General features: G+C 40.0%; 1 protein-coding gene across 3 annotated transcripts in view; it reads left to right on the forward strand.

The window, feature by feature from the left end:
• The window catches only part of LOC126186005 (serine/threonine-protein kinase Warts-like), a 209146-nt gene that overhangs the window by 102911 nt on the left and 85460 nt on the right, over nt 1-20775 (forward strand). For all 3 annotated transcript variants that reach the window (XM_049928176.1, XM_049928174.1, XM_049928175.1), the window contains exon 3: nt 19911-20028. In XM_049928176.1, coding sequence (XP_049784133.1) covers nt 19911-20028 — 118 coding nt within the window. The remainder of the gene's footprint in view (nt 1-19910; nt 20029-20775) is intronic.

Here is a 20775-nt window from a genome sequence, read left to right on the forward strand (position 1 = left end):
TATCTGTCCTTATTCGTAGTGGGGGAACAAATAACGAATGTTTCACATTTCCTTTAAAGAATAAGACTGCTGTGAATAACAGAACATTTTCTCTGAAAATGGCATTCACATGCGAAAGAAATGGCAAAATCTATGTGCAAAATGCAGCTACTACTGGTTTCTAGTTTATCGTTCTCGAACGGTGCAGAGTATATACGTTTGAGATTTACTTGGGCTTTAAAGCTTGGCAGGTCTTGTAGTGTGGCTTCAAATAGCCATTCTTTAGTAGAAAGTTTTAATCCTTGATCTTCCTAGCATTTCCAAATAATTTCATCATCGCAGTTCTCCGGCACCAGCAAAAGTTTGCCATTACAGCAGGCGTCACGCCTGTTTTGCCAGCAAGCAGAATTAAGCTCCGTATCCCACAGTATTTTCTCCAAGAAAGAGTTTGAATAGCTCTATTTTAAGGCTTTAAGTCTGAAAATAAAGTTCTCGTGTACTCTGCACTTGCACTGATCGGATGGAATACTTTTCAGAAGTAAAACATTCTTTGGTCACAAGCTACAACATTTGGAGAAACTAATAATGAGGTTTCTCCTTTAAAAATTGAGAACGTTTCTTTCAAGAACATTGCCAAGTAGTGTTTTTGCAACTTTTGCTTGATTCCATTGCCCCAGATAGTGATAAAGTCCTTAATTCCTGGGCATGTCTACACGGTATATGGCCTGAAGTAGAGCTCTCTCCATTTTGAATGATCGACTTTGGATTTTGCGTGAGAATGATTCGCTTCTGTAGTTGATGGTGACAAACCAGCATGTTCTGCTAATCATATTAGAACTGCCATTTTCTTCCTTGGTGATTTGGGCAATATTCGTACTGTTCTCCATAATGCCTTTCCAAGTGACAGCGCACATTGATAAGGACCTACACAGAGCTTTGTGAGGAGGTAGAGGTAGATTGCTGCTGAAGCTTAACACCCCTTTTCTTGACCTCTGCAGTCTCTTCCGATCTCTCTCATACTTACGAAGTTTGTTCAGCTCATTTTCAATTATGTCTTGCTTCTTTATCTTCCGTAATTGTGAGATCCGCTTGTTTTCCTGGTTTTGAAAATCTGGATTTTCATGTTTCAGTCGTTCACGAACCGTTTGCATTCGACTTGCACCCGTACTAGTTGTCTTTGACGTTATGTATCCTTAGAAAGAGAGAAAATATTGTAGCCTTATTGATAACATGGTAGATGTTCCAGATGTTGTTTTCAAGAAAGCGTGAGCGTCTTTAATTTTGAAGTTGTCAACTGGACAAAAAATGCAATTGTCACATATGGAACACACTTTAATACCTAACATCAGCTGTAATAGAAATGTGGAAAAAATCATAAAAAATTATTGGAGTTTTAGAACACAAAACTATCTTATAAAATAAATAAAAGAAGAAAATTTATTGATGAATATGCATAAGAGGCAAAAAATGCTTTCTTTTCCGTCACACGTGGGACAGAGAGCTGCTTAACTACTTATGGCGTGATTACTGTTCATAAAAATCATTGAATTGAATGCTGCAAATGTGTTGTCAAGTACTAAGTATGCGGTACAAATTTCTAAAGAGCCTTGCTGTCTGCTGACAAAGCCTCCAAAATAAATCTACAGTTAGCCGTCTTGATTCAGTACTTCCAACTCATAACAGCAGATTTCAACAAAATTTTGTTCAGTATGTTAACTTCAAAGTTTAAAGGCACAGTATTAGCTCTTTAGGGTTCTTTTTAGGAAAATGTGCGTGCTTTTTTCTGTGGAATCCTCGTGCTCTTCCTAACGAAAAAACACTCCTAAGCTTCTTGATTTATTTCTTAACTGTAGTAATACCTTGCTCTATTGTGACACCGTCGATAAGGACAGGACTATTTGTAGCTACACGGTCTAAAATAATTCCGTTGCATGTGGGCTGTCGAGCTAGCTGCTTAAACCAGTACTTCGCAAGACTGCCTGTCCGTACCCATGCAATGAATCCATAGATGTCCCAGTCTGTACGCGATAGGTTATAGTCGTCGCCAACTAATATTGCATGATCTGGATGTTCCCGCACTACTTTCTTTGAATAACTCTAAAACTGTCACGGCGGAATCGAGTGGCCGGTAAAAACATCCAACAATTAACTTGGTTCCACGTAGACCTGTTACACACGTCCAGGTAACTTCAGAGTCACACTCAAAATCGACCTCGTTAGGGACAATACAGAGTGTTTCAAAAAGAATATACGTAATACAACGTATTATTTTGTCTTCACTATAGATCGGTGCGCCTCGGCTCGGCTATCGGACAAACGAATACATAGTCTAGTTTATATTAATAGCCGTTAGATGTCAGTTGTCTTCTGCTTGATAACCGTAATATGTTTAAAATGGCTGCTACTCCGCAGAAGAAATCATTTTGTGTTGTCGAGTTTGCGAAGTGCAATTCCGTGATTACAGTGCAAAGACGTTTCAGGTTGAGGTACCAAATTTGACCTCCGAATGGGTGGAACATTCGCAAATGGTATCGACAGCTTCTAGATACAGAATGTGTATGTAAAGGAAAGAGTCCTGACCGCCCTAGTGTTCCTGAAGAAAATGTTTCCCGAATTAAAACTGCTTTCCAACGTAGTCCTTCAAAATCAAGTCATCGTGTCAGTCGGTAGTTACAGCTGCCTACAACAACAATTTGGCGTGTTTTGAGAAGTCGGTTGGTTATGAAGCCGTACAAGTTACAGCTGTTACAAGCTCTGCGTCCTGATAAAAAACGCAAACGTGTGTCATTTTGTAACGGGATTCTTGATGCCATTGACAATAACACTTTCGCACAACGCATCGTGTTCCGTGATGAAGCGACTTTTACTGTTAATGGTCAGGTAAACAAACGCAGTGTTCGAATTTGGAGCTTACAGAACCCGCATGCAGCCATTGAACATGTACGAGATTCGCCCAAAGTCAATGTGTTTTGTGTGATATCCCGATTATCTGTTTACGGCCCATTCTTCTTTGATGGAAACATGGTTTATGGTCAGCAGTATCTCACTATGTTACAAAACTGGTGGTTTTCGAGGCTGCACGAAGACAACTTCATTTTTCAACAAGACGGGGCACCCCCGCACTGGAGTCGCCAAATGCGATATCTGAATGAAACTCTACCGAACCCTTGGATTGGTCGTCAAGGAGCTGGCAACTTAGCATGTCTCAACTGGGCTCCACGGCTGCTTCTTCCTGTGGGGTCTCGTTAAAGACAACGTTTATGTACCACCACTCCTTCAGAACCTGGAAGAGTTGAAGAACCGGATCCGTACTGCCGTAACATCAGTGACGAAGGACATGCTTGCCCGAGTACGGGAGAAATTTGAGTATCGATGTGATATTGTTCGTGTCGCTGATGGAGGACATAGTTTCGTAAATATGTGTGTAAAGTTTCATATTCGTATGTCTTGAAGTTTAATAAATATAAGCATCCGAAATACATATATTCTTTTTGAAACACCGTGTATTTTGGTCGACTGCAGTGAACACTCCCCTTCCTATGGCGTCTAATCTGTCTTACCGACACACGTTCCAAGACTCGATAAATATTTAACAGCCTTCTGTTTGCGGTTTCCGCCAGCTCTAGGTCCTGAGAATAAATTGAGCGCGACAAATTTCCTAGAGTGCAGTAAATTTGTTACCAATACGAGGACTTTGACGATTTCCTGATAAAATATTGATAGTTCTACTCTGAACACGGTCTGATTTCGTTACCTGCGTGTCGATTGGCGAATGGGCATCAGAGTACCTCAAACTACCGCTTAGCCTAGAAAAGACCCCATGTGCACTCCATAAGTACTCTGATAACCGAGTAGCTGCTTCCTTTGTGTAATGCACCCCTGACCTATCAAGGGAACCCTACAAATCCCCACCTGATTAAACAGCTCTAGAAATCTGCAGCAAGACCGTCACAGATTTGACTTGACACCATACCAACAGATCCCGATCAACTCTGGGAACAGTGATGCAAATTGCGAGCTCTGCTGGCACTGAACTGAGAATAGTCTCAGAACCCAATCGACAGGCGTCATTGGCGCCGATGTTAACTACAACTTGCAGACGACTGCACCCTGCAAGCTCGTAGCCGCAGGCAAGTCCTCCTCCACCTACGAGGGTGAGTCAAATGAAAACCTTAAATATTATTTAAATATTATTTATTGTGCAGAAGTGGTACAAAGCTGTATCACTTTTCAATATAATCTCCCCCACGCTCAATTAAAGTCCTCCAGCGCTTACAAAGTGCATAAATTCCTTTAGAAAAAAATTCTTTTGGTAGTCCGCGCAACCACTCATGCACCGCATGGTGTACCTCTTCATCAGACTTCTTTCCTCCCATTGCGTCTTTGACTTGGGGGGCAAGGTCTGGTGAGTATGGTGGATGAGGAAGACACACAAAATGCAGGTCTGTGATTGTTGCAACTGTTGTACGGGCAGTGTGGGGCCTTGCATTGTAATGTCGCAAAAGGACACCTGCTGACAGCAATCCACGTTTCTTTGATTTGATTGCAGGCCGCAGATGATATTTTAGATCTGTTTATGATGCACTAGTGACCGTAGTCCCTCTAGGCATGTAATGCTCCAAATGACGCCTTTTTCGTCCCAAAAGAGTCAGCAGGACCTTCCATGCTGATGGTTCTGTTCGAAACTTCTTTGGTTTTGGTGATGAGGAATGGCGCCATTCCTTGCTCGCTCTCTTCGTTTACGGTTGGTGGAAGTGAACCCAGGTTTCGTCCCCAGTAACGATTCTTGCAAGGAAGCCATCACCTTCTCTTTCAAAGCGCCGAAGTAGTTCTTCACAAGCATCAACACGCCGTTCTCTCATTTCAGGAGTCAGCTACCGTGACACGCATCTTGCAGACACTTTGTGAAACTGGAGCACATCATGCACAAAGTGGTGTACAGACCCATGACTAATCTGTAAACATGCTGCAGTGTCATTCAGTGGTTTTGCTTCACTATGGCTTCAACTGCTGCGATGTTCTGTTGAGTCACAACTCGTTGTGCCTGACCTGGACGAGGAGCATCTTCACTGAAGTCACACCATTTGCGAACTTCGTACTCCATTCGTAGACTTGCTGCTGTGACAAACATGCATCACCGTACTGAACCTTCATTCGTCGATGAATTTCGATAGGTTTCACATCTTCACTACGCAAAAACCGAATAACAGAACGCTGTTCTTCCCTGGTGCATGTCGCAAGTGGGGCGGCCATCTTTATACTGATACTGCGACCTGCAACGGTATGTGTGCATCTGCACTATGCTGCCACCTACAGGCCATTCTGCACGCTGTTTGTAGCACGCTACAGGATAACGGCGCGAAATTTCGATTTGTTATTAAAAAACATAAGGTTTTCATTTGACTCAACCCAAGTAAACTCAGTATTTTTGTTACCTGTTCTGAATTGTATTTCATCACATTACCTGAGAAGAAAATCCATCCGAGGGAATATAAGAAAATCCGCAATCTCCAGCAGCTGCCAATTCATGAGGGCGTAACTACCATCGGAATCAACATAAACTGTTCCAGACGTCCCTACACAGAACAGCAGGCAACCTGATGGTCATCACCGCGAAGCATGGACGTATAAATGACATAACAACGGTCCACCAGAGGTTCATAGCTCGCTCCAAGTCAACAGCAAACCATGGGGACTTGATCTGGCTATCTAAGACAGACTGACAGACATGTGTTGAAAAGTGTCCTCGAAATTAGAAGCCTGGAACCACGACAGGTCGTCTCTCTTCTTAGAGCATCACGAAGAGACGTGTCTTGTTCATGTGCTTCCTCCTTCAGCTCAGTGACAACCTGACCGTGGTGACAAACTGAAGTATTTCAGCTTCACAATTCTTCCAAAGAGCCAAAATGTAGAAATTAATAAAATAAAAATCTTCCTCTTCCAAAACCAGCAAGTCTTTAAAAGTCCAGTGTTGAGCTAAGGACTGTACGTTTGATAATCCAATTGTGGAGAGAGGTTTTCTTTGCAACCCAAAGAGTACGACGTCGTCTTCTCCAACAAAGGTGTCCGGCCAAACGTTAGCGTACAGAATTTTTTTTTCTCTTTTTGTTCTAGCTACCTAGGAGACATTGCTCTATAAACTTCGACGAAATAAATATGACTGCTGGGCTCTGCGTCGACCTCACACGAGTAAACACTATTTAAATCTGGTACTATGCGGTTAGAAAGTATAAAAGCAACAGTAGCGTTTCTATTACTAAACCCATACACAAATATCATATCGAAATAATCAGCATTTGTGAATACATGCGGGATGCTTAGCTGATGCGGCGGCGGCGGTGTTGTTATTGTTGCATTAAGCGTTTGCTCGTCAATCATATAGTACGTTACGAGCAGACAAAAGTGGTCGGATTACGACACAACACCCTTGTCATACAAGCTTTTATTTCTTGTTGATGGTTTTGTTGGGACGTGTAATTAAATCAGGTTTCGTCGCATTTACGAACGCTTTTCACACAGTTTAATGTGCTTCGCGATTTTGTTTGCGAGACACGACGCACCGTTAGTTTCTTTTTGAGTAGCATGTTACCTACAAAGATTTAACGTCCTCACTTTAAAGTGGTTTGGGAGAACGGTGTAAACTCAACGTGTAATGCTTGTAACACTCTCAATCTTTCTCCGTAGTTTCTCTTCAGTGACCGATGAATCACGTCGACTCTAGTGAGGAACGTCCTCGAGGCTACAATTAGTTTGCTAAATTCGTCTGAACAACCTGAACTTGATAAACGTATGTGAAAAGCCTTGTTGAACTCTGGAGACATTTCTACAACACATGGCTACAGTATCGTTCCTAGAGAAAAATGTTAAAAAATCGTTCCGCAGTAACGGTTACCACTTTTCTTTCTTCCACTGCAACAGCTTTTGACGCTAGCTGAAGAATGGATAGATCTAAGCAAGTTGAAGCAAGCGAATGTGTCCACGCATATTTCTTACGACTTCGCACAAAAAAGGCAGCATGTCATCACTCATATCTTCGTTACATGGCAGGTTATGTCTTCCATGCAGTGATACAAAACATATTAAGGATTCTGCAAAACATATTAAGGATTCTGAGTTTTGAGCTTGGTCGTGTTTGGTAATTTGCGTGAAGACGTGTCATTGCACGAAATACAAGGTATCGTGGATGCATGGAAAACTTGACAGTCGCTTTCCGCTTCAGGAAGCATTGTTTGCTGATATGTGTGATCAAGTACTTGGATTTCTCGAACCAGACAAGCACCATTCCCAAATTTGTAACACCAGATCCCACGTAGGGTACTGACAGCCGTAGATTTTCTCAAGATGCATGTTATAATCGTAATCTGTCTCATATCTTTAGCTGAATCAGAGAATGGTTGGCAAGATTTTGTCACTGAAGTACTTTATTACAGAAATGCCATAGCAGTGCTTGGTAAAACCTCTGATATTACCGAACTACTTAGCTAGGACACTAGCAAAGTATAAAGTAACTTGATCCAGATTGCTTGCCAGGTTTTTTCTGATAACTTTGTTGTTGGTGCCAGTTAAGACAAAATCCGGTACACTACTCCCTGTACAGCCTACTCATATTGCTTTTTGAAATGTTAAAATTTATAGATGATTTCGAAATTTGATGTAATTTATGTTTTTAGAAGCATGTTGTTAGGAAAAAGAAAAGAAAAACAAAGCCCAAACAATTAGTCTGCGGATTTTGAACGTGTCCCTTTTGTGAAATAAAATCCAGTAATCAAATACAGAAAAGGAAAACTATAGTCATTGGACACACAGTCGGCATAACGCGTGCATAAAGAACTTCTTGAAGGAAGATATCCTGGAATTGAAACAAAGATGAAACCTTTAAGGCCGGCCTTTGTGACCAAGCGGTTCTAGGCGCTTCAGTCCGGAACCGCGCTGCTGCTACGGTCGCAGGTTCGAATCCTGCCTCGGGCGTGGATGTGTGTGACGTCCTTACGTTATTTAGGTTCTAAGTAATTCTAAGTCTAGGGGACTGATGACCTCAGACGTTAAGTCGTATAATGCTTAGAACCATTTGTTTGAAACCTTTATAAATCCACGATGCAAAGTGTGATCCGTAAAATAAACTGCAGCAGAGACAACCAAATGCTGCAGATGACGACATGAAGAGGGTCAGTAAACAGTTGCTTATGGTAATTAGTAGGGACAGTTGTAGTCTGAGGGCAGTTCGTCGCTTGGGCTAGGAATTTGCTTTTTGTCGTATTACATCGATGACTTTAGTGAGCTAGTATGAAGCGACATTTCATCGTGGTGTTGATGACGGTGATCGGATGTGCTGATGCAGCAATGTTAAGATGACGTCAGTAGGTGGAAACTTGAGCAAGCATCATAAGGGAATTCAGTGACACCGTCTTATCCATGTGGTGGCCCCACTTTCTCTGAGCGTCCATTTGAATTGATATTGAAGAAAAGCTCTTTACCACAGCCTCTGCAGATGTGCCCTTATAGTTTATGGAGTTTCAATTTTCGCATTCCAAACGCGAACCATTTAGAGTGCATTAACAACTTCGTACAGACGCTGAGGAACCCTTGAGCGGTCAGGGTGAAGAAATTGTTTCTGCTCACATTTTTTTATCTGTCGTTTGGCATACATCGCTAACCTTATACACTTTATTCACAGTTTAATTACAAATTGACATCCATACATTGAATATAATAGATAGCCTTCTCTGTTGCAGCTAGGAAGTCGATGAAGGTTCCCTAGTAAGTCGAACTGGGCATTCTTCCACTTGATGGATTATTTGTTTTTCAGCACCGCAGTCGCAATTTGGAATAAGTATCGTTCCCCATTAGAAGGGCACATCGTGGTGGCCAGTGCGAATGCGGTTTAAAGCTGTCCACGCTTTGCGTGACTGAGTGAAGCCGGGCGGTTTCGCATTTATCATGAAGCTTTGGTATTTTTGTAGGCAGTGTGCTCGCCAGTATTGTTTCCCGAGATTGTGGATGTCAAAGTTGGATGTCGTCATCTCTTTAGCAGTGAGACAGTGGTGGTCTTCTCCACGTAAGTCTTCTGTGCACCATGGCAGCTGTATCGTTATGTATGGGCAGCTGAGGATTATTAATTACCATGTTCTATTCTCTAAGGAGAGCATTTTCTTTTTCTGCTGACAAATACAGACTTCAAGACGACGCACGCGAAATGCAAAGTACGATCATGTCAGCGGCTCTACTACATATCGATAAAGTTGGAGAAAATCAAACACCTGGATAACATATTGAAATTCAGGTATAATAATAATAATAATAATAATAATAGTCTTTCAATTGGACGCCACTTTGGCGACTAGCGTATCCCGAACCTACCCCAGGGACCTAAAGTTTAACGTGGAATCTGAACCACGTGACGTTTCTGTCGATTTCTCACATCGTTGAGAGGTGAGGGCTGGGTTAAAACAGACTGAAAACTCAGAGGTCCTACCGGGATTCGAGTTCGTGACATCTCAAGTTTTCAGTCAAGCACGATGCCACAAGGCTACCAGACACGACGAAAATTTAGCTGTTACTGATAGTTTGATGTCTGCGTCAGTAAAACACACAGAAGGTACTATGAAGTGAATGGTGTATTTGGAATACTTCGGCAGCTTAAGTCTTTAACAGCACAAGAGATCTTGAAAATAACACCAACTGTCATCATTGCTTGCCCAGAAGATTTGGAATACTAGGTGACGAACAGGTGCAGTTTGCTCTGCTACTGCTGCTGCTACTGATAACAGAAAGCACTAGCCTCTGGAACTGCAGTTTTGTAAACTTTTAATGGAAGAATGGCGGTCGAACCCGAGTGGGGCTTCCCGACCAACAATGCCATACGATCATTTCATTTTTCAATGGAAAATTGTTTAGGATCGTCTTTCCCAAATGTAGTAATGGTCTTACGCATTTACTTTCCTTTAATGATCACCAACTGCAGGGGAAAACGTTCTTTTTTAACATTAAAGCGCACTGAAACTGAGATAGAAACATCAAAGGACACGAACGTCCGAACGAGCTCACCTTAATAAACACAGAATGTGATTTGTATACAGATATTGATTTGACTAGTGTTGTCTCTGAATTTTCCCAAATTAAACCGAGAAACGCCTCTTTGTTAAGTGCTGTTTTATTCTACATCCCAAACTTTCTAAGGCCTGAAACAAATCAAGGGCCCCTATTTAGCTTTTGCTATGGGCCTGCGCTTAGTTATTCCGAAACTGCTTCTCACTAGCCAGCACCGACAGATCATAAACGTCCCCCACCATTAGCTTCTATTGCCTAAGATTAGGGTATCCATTTCATTTTTATTAAAAAATGGGACCTTCAAAAATTAGAATACCCCTTAAAATAGGGACACACGTTGTACTGACAAAATTTAATGGACGTAGAAGTTCTGCTGCACTGTTACCGTGATTTCGACTCTTATTTGTTTTATCAAGCCTTGCATTTTCGTTTGAACACACGTGCAATATTTCTTCGTCTTTACATGATTCACAATGTCAGACCATCCAGCATGTCCAACAGCAAAAATTGGTAAACACAAAGTACATTCTACAATTTCTCCACTGTGAGTAATAAAAGTAAACTCACTCTTTATATTGATTTTAAAATTGCAATTTCGTTTTGGCATGAAAAACACTGAACATGAATCGGTACCACCAACACTGCGAAACGTTAACAGGAAGTAAACAAAGATTGTGTAGAGCAGCTTGAACGCCTCCTGGCTTATATACTTGCGCAGTGCACAGTATATTGCAAATCAGATATCCGATACGAAAAGTACTTTAGCCAAGCAGAATAAAATAAAGTGGGACTTTTGGAGTCCCAAAAAAACTTTCGGGACAGTGGGACATTTTGGAGAAAGCGGGACTTCCAGGGAAGAACGCGACGAACGTGCACCCTATTGAAGATATCAAACTCACGTGATCTTCTTACGGCTCTCATGGCTAAGTAAGGAAAATAACCACGATATTTTTTGAATATGGAAGTGAAATTGATGTTAGTCATGTATATAACCTAGATACTATGGAGTCAGATACTGTAAATGTAGGGTTACAAAAGTAGCAGATGGCAATAGTAACCAATCTGAGTTCTTTTGTGGTAAATACAGACTGAAATGTGGTATGGGACAGATAATGTACCGAAAGTTGTGAAGAAGGAAATATTAGCCAAATCAAGCAGCCTTTTTGGCATTCTACTGAACGAACTTGGGGATACTATCAAAAACCCCATAATAGAACAGATGTGGAGTTAAAGCACAATTTCTTGCATTGAAATTTACACAGAAATGTCTCTTAGTTCACTAGGAGGAAGATTAAGAAAAAGAGAAATACTCTTAACACTAACATTTGGCCGGACGGCTAGCGAACGTTGGGGATCAAGGAAAACCCTTACCCAAAATTTGACTATCAAACGAGAGCTCGTTGCTCCACACTGGACTAAGTATTTGCTGATTTTGGAAAAGGAAGATTTTATAATTTTTTATGTTCTGGCTAATTGGGAGAATTGTGAAGCTGAAACATTTCAGTCTACCCCTGCGGTCAGGTTGTCATTGAGCCGAGGGAGGAGGCGGCGGCACATGAACGTGACGTCTCTTCCGTGATGCTCTAAGGAGGGTGACGGCCGGTCGCGGTCGTCGAAGGCCTTGGAAGGCCGGTGGGCTGGGGACAGGACCGCCAAGGTCTGCCCCAAAATGTTGGCCGCCTCGTGAGGCACGCGTCATACTCAGGGAATGCGCCGCCGCCGCGTTGCCAGGTCGACTTTCTCGTACTATGAAGCACCACAATCGATATCTCGAACTGCGCAGTGTCTCATCAAAATAATTTCGTTTCAGAATTGACTTGTAAATTAAATAATGAAAACAAAAGGACAACAATGTTTGAGCTCAGGAAAAGAATGTAACATAGACCCTCATTGCAGTTATTCACCAAGAACAGTTAACCGATATTTCAAATTTCTTTTAGTTGCGGCCACTATTTTTATAAATCCTTATTGTTTGTCATCATTGTCACTGACTCGTACATGTACACAGATGTTGTGTGATTCAGTCTCTTCGTAAATCGATTGTGAACAGCGTGTTTTCTTGAAAACTAGAAAGCCAGTTTGTAACGTTTATCGAGTTGTAATAATAATTATAATAAATAATAACGATAATTAGTTATAAAGAATAAAGTTCTCTTCTAGATTCGTACATGCATTATAATCTTAGCGGCGTACATACTCTGTGCTCCTGAATGCTAACCGTCCTTAAGATGATGACCTAGGTGTTTTTTATGTCGTGAAATACAGCCAAGATCTAACTTGGCCCATCTTTCTTCTTTATGCCTCACTCTTAGCCACTATGAAGTCACGATCCACATCCTGATGACCTTCCCTTACAAAAAAATCTCTGTACTAACCACTGATGTAAACAAATTATTGTGATTATATTGAAACATTTTATATATACCTTGCCTGACAATAGATGTGAAGCTGCCAGAAAATGAAAATTAAATTAAATGAAACTTAATGGATTGAGAGGGTACATGATGTTATTTTAGTGATTAAAAAATCTAGTCAAATTGACAAAGAACGTTGGTAGTGTGTGCCCACTTCTCAGTACAATGTTGGACATTCTCTGGCCAACATAGATACACTGACTTATTTGGGAAGAGTGCCATAAAGCTGTTGGATTCTCTCCTAAGGCAAGCTGGCCCACAGTTGTTCTAACTGGTCCTTCATATTCTAGATAGTGGCTCAGGGACAGAGTTCATCCCGTAGCAGTCTCATCTGTTTAATTTGGCACAGATCTGGGAATCTTGGTGCCCATAGGAACACTTCAACATCTCAGAAAAAGTTCATTAGAGACATGTTCCATTTGTGGACAACCAGTGGCCTGTTGTTTTCAACATCACGATACTGTCACATGCAAGGAAACTCACGAGGATGCAGAATACCCATGATATACCATTGTGCCAGCCAAGTTTCCTCAATCACAGCCAGCCATGACTTGAACTCATACCCAGTGGCTCTCTACCATGCTGGCAGGATTGACATTCTTGTGCCACTCCAAAACATTAAAAGAACTGGACCTCTCCCCAAGTCACTGTCATACTCACGGTCATCCAAGGTAAGGCAGAACTGCGATTCATCACTGAACACAATGCAGTGCTCTTCATTAGCACTCTATGCATCCTAATTACAGCACCATTCCAAATGCAGCCATTTGTATTGCGGAGTTAATGGCAGCCTATATGTGGGGCAGTAATTCTCTAGTCCAGCTGGTACTAGTCTCTGATCACAGGTTCGAGATGACGTAGAATGTTGCAGGGAGTCCATTACAGCAGGTTGCAGATGTGAAGTAATTGTGATGTGCTTGATGCACAGTGTGATGATCCTCACTTTAGTTGGTTAGACATAATCGACTGGAACCTTGATGGCAAGTATTCCTCTGCTCACGTTCCCATGCAGTCCAATGTCGGGTCACTTCACATCCGAGTCCCCCACAAATCTGGATATTACATGATTTGGCCAGCCAGCCAAATGGAGTCTTACAATAAGGTCCCATTTAAACTCTATCAAGTGTTCATAATGCTGTCTCACATGATTATGTTGCATCTCCATGTCTTTCACAGTGATCACTCAACATCTGATGCTGTTCACAGCCCATGTATACCCAGCCAGGCCTGGTAACAACAATGAACACAAACAACACTAATGCACTGTGATGGCTGTTCTATCACAGAGAACTGCAACTGTGATCACTTACATACTGGCTGGTAGTGTGTATGTGTATGAAGTTACATTACATCCAACAGTGTTTTCCGGGTGCTTCACTTTCTCTTTGTCAGGCTTTGTATGATTATTATTATTATTATTATTATTGGTATCTGGTACACATTGAATGTGGAGGTAATGACAAATTATACAGCTTGTCCCACAAAGGGGTTTACATTGTGTGAACTTAAATAAATTGAACAAAAATAACAAAAACTATGAATTATTAAGTCACATAGATGGTCATGACATTACTGATGAAGTTTTACATTAAAGATATTGAAACTGCCCTCCGTTGGCAGCAGTAGAGCGTCTGCAATGCTACGGATCAGATTGACACACATGTTGTGGTTGCCAGTGGAATAGATTCACAGGTTGCCATAGTCATCTCTCCCATATCATCCAGCATAGATGATGTACTTCAGAATTACCCACAGAAAGAACTCTAAAGGTGTTTCAATGAGAGATCTGGCTGGAAACTCAACACTTCCCTGCTGGCCTATCCACCTCTCAACAAATTCAATTGCCACACATCATGGTGGTAATGTGACTGTGAACTGTCTTGCTGAAAAGATCAGTGTTCGTCTCAGTACAGGTAGTGAACAGCTGGCACAATTAATTAATTCGTTTGTACTTTACACCTGTCACCTTCATACTTTACACCTGTCACTTTTTCTTAAAAAAAGGGGGGGGGGATAAGTCATCTGACTGACATATCACAACACACTGATAAACTAAGAAGATGAACAACTTATTCTTCTGGAACATGAGGACTACGTCTTGCACAAAACACAAAGTTCTGGTGATTGGTCGATCCATTCTATTTTGATGTTATCTCATCAGACCAAACAGTGACGTCAATCAGCAGTTCACTATTGCCAATAAGTTCACAAAATTCAAGGCATTTATTCAGATCATCCTCATTTATTGTGTGAAGCAACCAGGGAATGAAGGATCTCCGCTTTGTTTGCCTTAAAATATGGTGAACATCTGATTCATGCGCAGGTTGCCATATGGACTTCTTTGGGGGTCTTGTGAAAGTTTGTACCACTGTACTGCAGATTTCTTCCTGCATACCACCCATTCTTCAGATCATGCACACTTCCTTCCTTCTTGCATTTGTCACTTAATTTTGTTATTGTTACAAGTGACAATAGCATGGTATGAAACTCTGCCTGCCATCATCTGTGCACTTCTTTCACACCAATAATACCTCAAATCTACTTACTTTGCTCCAAGGACAAGTTTCCAGCCATGTTGCTATTTGCATACAGTTACTGGCAACAGAAAATAAACAAAAGAAATCAAATGAATGGCTACACACACTAGTCATGAGAGCACCATATAATCATAATTGGAACTGGCTATCTCAAATATGCCTCCGTTATTGAAGTTCAAACAATGTCAACCCCTTTGTAGAACAGCCTGTATTGGGGGGGGGGGGGGGGGGGGGAGTGAAAATCTGTGACACATACCTTCATCCTAGAACTGATCCCTGGATCTGCGTCCATGCTGCACCCCCCCCCCCCCCCCCCCACCCGTCCTTCCACTCCTCAGTTCTTGAATGGTTTTTACATTAAAATTACATTTCTCATTTCCATAAGTCAAAACTGATTATACACACTGATTGCCATGTGCTCATAGTACAAAAGCTTGTTTGCTGGTTTTGTGATTTCATTTTTTTCTGTTGAAAGTTTCAATTAAACACTGTTTTACTATTATTATTTAAACTGAGTTTCAGCCATTCTTTGATACATGGTCTATCAAGTTTTTCCATTCATCATTATAATTTACTTTCACCATAAGCAAAGAGGACAATGTTATAAATAAAACATTGATTCACACATATTCCATCTTCTGTTTTCTGGTTCATGGATAATAATACTTCCTCTTGGCCACTGCGGATAGTTTTGGTGGTATGGAATCACCTTGATTGACTCATTGCATATACAAATTTCCTGTGGTTCTTATGGGATATAACAGAAGTTGTATCATTGCTGTATATGTTCTTCAGTTTAGAAATGTAGGTTGAATCAGTGTTTTTCAAGAGCTGTAAATACAAATTTTGTTGAAATCATGTCACATTCTTCTCAGTAACTATAAGTCCCAGACAAAGTGATAATTCATATTCGTGGTTCCAGTCCACAATTTAATTTTGGAGTTGCAGATTGCCAATTGCCTAAGCAATATCCAGTATTTTTTTCTGTGCATATTTGTAATAATTTTATTGTGTTATGTATATATTAACGAGAAGAGGCTCATAGGTCTACAGTTTTTTGGCTCCTTTTCTGCAAAGTAGAATGGTTACAGCATTGTTCCATTGTCAACGATGTTGCAACCTTCTTTTAATTACTTTAATTACCAGCTTTTACGACTTCAGTTAAAACACCATTTTCTTCAAATGTCTTTCCTTTCTTCATTCCTCAGATGGCTTCATATGTACCTGCCAGTACTTCTAGAATGTCATTATTTTCATTACTATCTATCTGTACTTCTAATTTATCTGGTGAACTATATAACCATGTAAAAAAAATCTAGGATGTCTTTACAGTGTTTTCTTTGTTGTTAATTACTGTACTTTCATTCAAACATAGTTACCCACTTTCATACACTTTTGTTTTCAGTTGCTTCCTTATAAAACTTTTTGTTATATTGCCTCACACTTTTTTACATTCTCTCGCAACTGTATGCAAGTAGTCTTTGTTAATTCAACATGTTCTATTATGCCCTTATCATTGTGTCCTTGAAGCCCCATTTTTCTCCATCTGAGTTCTGCTTTTATGCTACCTTCTTCAAACTTAATTACCTTTTGTTGTATTACCCTCATTAAGTAATAGCCCCATTTCTGCTTACTTGTATAATACTCATTTTTGAAGACGCTTTACTTTGTTGCTTAGTTGAATCTGGCATGAATGAGAATTTTGCCTGAGGAGTCTCTCTCTCTTTCTAGTTTTGTATCTGTTCCAACTTGGAATCTGTGTAAATTTTCTTTTGTGTGATAAAATGTAGTCAGCTTAACCTTTTTTTTCCATTTGATCATTACCAAGTCTTTTAGTGTTTCAATTTTGAATGTGACTGTCTTTCAGCAACTATATATGAGCCAGTGGAGAAATAACATAGCCAACCAGTTGCAAATAATTATTAAATACATTTACCTAGCTAGGTTTTGACACCTCTAAGGATGACTTCATGGTGATAAAAATTTAAGGTTACATTGTGAGAAGGCAACAGTCAAAGTTTAGAGCAGACATGCTTAAGTCAAAAATTAAAAATGTTCCAGCTTTTTTGGTTTAATCCTCTCTCTCTCTCTCTCTCTCTCTCTCTCTCTCTCTCTCTCTCTCTCTCTCTCTCTCTCTCTCTCTCTCGTCTGACCAGGACTCATAGAGTGAAGTGAGAGATGACTAGGTGACTAAGGGTACATTTCAGCAGATCTGAGCTTCCAGTGGTTTCATCCCAGACATGAGTGAATTTAAGGCTCAGCAACCAAAACAGGTTTGCATGCTGGTAGTGGCAGATGTTAGTGAGCAGCCTGTCTGCATTTGTTCTGTACTAAGCAATCAAGATAGTCTCTTTACCAGACAAAAAACTACATGGGTTGAAACACCTGGGTTGGCCATTGGGATTCTATATGGTAAGTTCCTTTAATACTCATTAAGATGTAAACGTTCAAGAAGTGACCATTAAGAACCCAGTAGACAATCCTTAATAGGAATCTATACGCACACTGGTTGCCAGCTACTCAAAGTAGTTTTGATGAAATACTATTTTAGTGTTATTTATATTTATACTTATCACAATTGTCCTTGACAACAAAGTGCTACCTGTCATTCACTTCATTGAACAACAACCCTGTTTCAATATTAAATCGTATTACGCATTGAGGTAGTCAAAGTGTCACTGCTTTTTTAATTGTTGTGCCTTCATGCTTCACCTTTAAGACACATTTTGTACTCAGGTCATACATCCCGGCAAAGTCAAACTGCAAAAAGTATGATGTTGAAATGCTTCTTATTACTGGCTCTGTTAAGACAGCACAAATGATTGAGCAAAAGTACAAGTATGTGCTATGGTGTCGAGGTTATAATTTACAACAGGATAAATCTGAAAAGAAGTTACATACAGGTATTTAGTTTTATTTTGCAGGCAACATTTGTTACATGATATTAGCTTCCTTTTGGGTTGTGCTTATACTTTATGGCATTTCTTGAGGTACCTCTGTTTTTCTCACTTTCTCTTCGCACTACCCATGTGTAAATGATACCTTACTCAGTTTAGTGGGCACCATAGAATTTCCCCTGAATGTGTCACTATTTTCACATCTAGCAGTGCTTTTTGTGTGCATAAAATGCCAAATTCGTGTAGACTCAGATTTAAGATTAAACTGTAGGTCAACTGTTAACTTTATTAGTAACTCTTTTGGCAGATCAGAAGGAGGTTAGTACATGCCTCCAATTGCACTGTGCCAAGCAAACCATTATTTAGAACCATGCCAAACAAACCATTATTGAGACTTATCACTGAGCAACATGGGGCAGCAGTTAAGACACTTGACTTGGATTCAGAAGAGCAAAGTTCAGCTTCATCCCACTATCCAGACTTGAAGTCTGTGGTTACCATAAATTGATTAATGTGAATGCTAGAATTATTCTTAATTGTTTTCATTTCTGCATCCTAGTTGAACTCCAAGTTTTGCTCTGTTTCTACTGACTTGATTATTGTGTTGCTTCCTCTTTTCTTTTCTTAGTATAATTTTGTATTTCTTTTCTTTTCTGTTTTTCACTTTAAGATATTCATTACCAATAGATAGTGAACTAATGGTTTACTGTAATCATTTTTTGCATTTCTTGCAGTCTGTGATTATTGAGAAATATTTTTGTGGTAGTTTTTGTGGCCCTTGACCATTTTTGTTACAGCACACTCTGATATTTTTCTATGTATCTGCATTTCACTGACATTACTGACAATGAGTGTACTCCCCAATGTGTCAGAAATTATTCTCTCATACGGTTATTTTATATCTAGCTGATAACATCTTTCTGTGTGTTGTCTTCTCTAATTTTTCTTTCCTCATATAAATGAGCTGCAGTGCAGAAAACATCAAAGAATGTTATCTTCATTTTGTTTCTTTTTTAAATGTGTATGATAGTAGTGAGAATAAGATATTAAAACAATGGTGATCTTTCTTTATTGTGTACAGTTGTGTCTCTTTTTCTCTTATTCTGCCTAATTACTTGAACAAGCTTGTGTTCCAGGTTTATTGATATCTATATTCCACTGACTCTGTTACTAAAGCTACATTTATATTCATGTGATACCTGTGATAAGTTTTCCTTTCAATCTCTCGAGATCCTGGTGAAAACATAAGTGTTAGATAGCAAAAATGGGCTCCAATAACATCTAAACATTGTGTTCATTAAATAAAAATGGTAATCCATGTATAGAATATATCAAATGAATGCATTTTACCTACATCATGGATACTATTTATTTTCTCTGACATAAGTCTTGTAAAAATTTCTTATTCTCGGAAACAATACCTGACAGTGTGTACCAGTTACTTGTTATATTTCAGTATCTTGTGTGATGCGATCCGTTCACAGTATTTGGAGTGCTCCAATAATGCAACACAAAAATACAACTCTTCTGCAGCAGTGATTTGTTTGTGTTATTTTCCTTCACAATAAGTCAGCAAATGTACCAGGTGAATTACCAATTAGTATTTTATCAATAATGCCAATGCAAATTAATAGAAATGGCATAATATGCTACTTAGGCAGTATATGATAAACAATTGGACGATGTTTGCCTTTGATGAGGTACTGCACTGCTGCATTATTAGCTAAAAAGTGGATCTGTTGTGAGTTAATGTGTCTTGACCACTCTTGCTCAAAAGTCAATTTTGTTACCATGTGTTTGATATTGTGTTGTATAATTTTGAGAAATTATTCCAAATGAATACTGTACAGGTTTCAGCATCTGAAGCATAAGATGCATTCTCTCTCCTTTTTTATGCAAGTGAGATAAATAGCATTTCTGTTACTTGTCTCATTGTGATAAGTATTTATTTCTGCAGTTGCCAGTACTCCGTATACATTTCTATATATTTTATTTAATATACGGTACTGAAGGCTATTAATTGTTCTTTGCTGTAGGAAGCATCCCTGCGGGCACTGAAACTGTCAGGGGGGAGATTAGAAGCAGCCCATGACCTGTTGTCAAAGCAGCAGCATGCAGAGCCTCTCAATGGGATTACCAAAGGACCCTCTCCAGGTAAGACCAACCCTTCCATTTTATATTTAATAGATTTATAGCGTCCTGTCATTTAATCACTTGATGGCAGTTTTCTTTCCATTTAAAATAAATATATTACAGTTTTTCCACACGTGCATGCGCGCTCATACACACACACACACACACACACACACACACACACACACACACACAGAGAGAGAGAGAGAGAGAGAGAGAGAGAGAGAGAGAGAGAGAGAGAGAGAGAGAACTGATATTCTCCATATGTAGTGGCTTGAGATGATTTATTGTCTCACATGGGCAGGGTAGGATGAATTCAGAAGTAGTGCAGATGGACAGCAGGGCAGTAAAAATGAGATAAATGAACAGAAATAACTATAACTTGTACAGTTACCCACAATGGCATGGTAATACATGGGAAAATAAGGGGAGGGGGAACAACTTGTACAGTTACCCACAATGGCATGGTATACACGGGAAAGTAAGGGGAGAGGGAACAACTTGTACAGTTACACACAGTGGCATGGTATACACAGGAAGGTAAGGGAAGGGGGAACAAGGCGGAGAGTGATAAACAAGAAGACAATATGAGGATGATAATACGAGGTCAGAATAGACTGGATTAGATAAGAGATAGAGAAGAGTATGAAGCTAGCAGAGAAGGTGGGAACAGGAAATAGTTGGCGAACAAGTCAGGGAGAAGGGGTTGGAAAGGGGGCAGGTTTATGTAGGTGATCCTAACAGACATTGAGGCAGTGAGATTTGTGA

Source organism: Schistocerca cancellata, chromosome 1 (assembly GCF_023864275.1).
Source record: "Schistocerca cancellata isolate TAMUIC-IGC-003103 chromosome 1, iqSchCanc2.1, whole genome shotgun sequence".
In the NCBI taxonomy this organism is placed as follows: domain Eukaryota; kingdom Metazoa; phylum Arthropoda; class Insecta; order Orthoptera; family Acrididae; genus Schistocerca; species Schistocerca cancellata.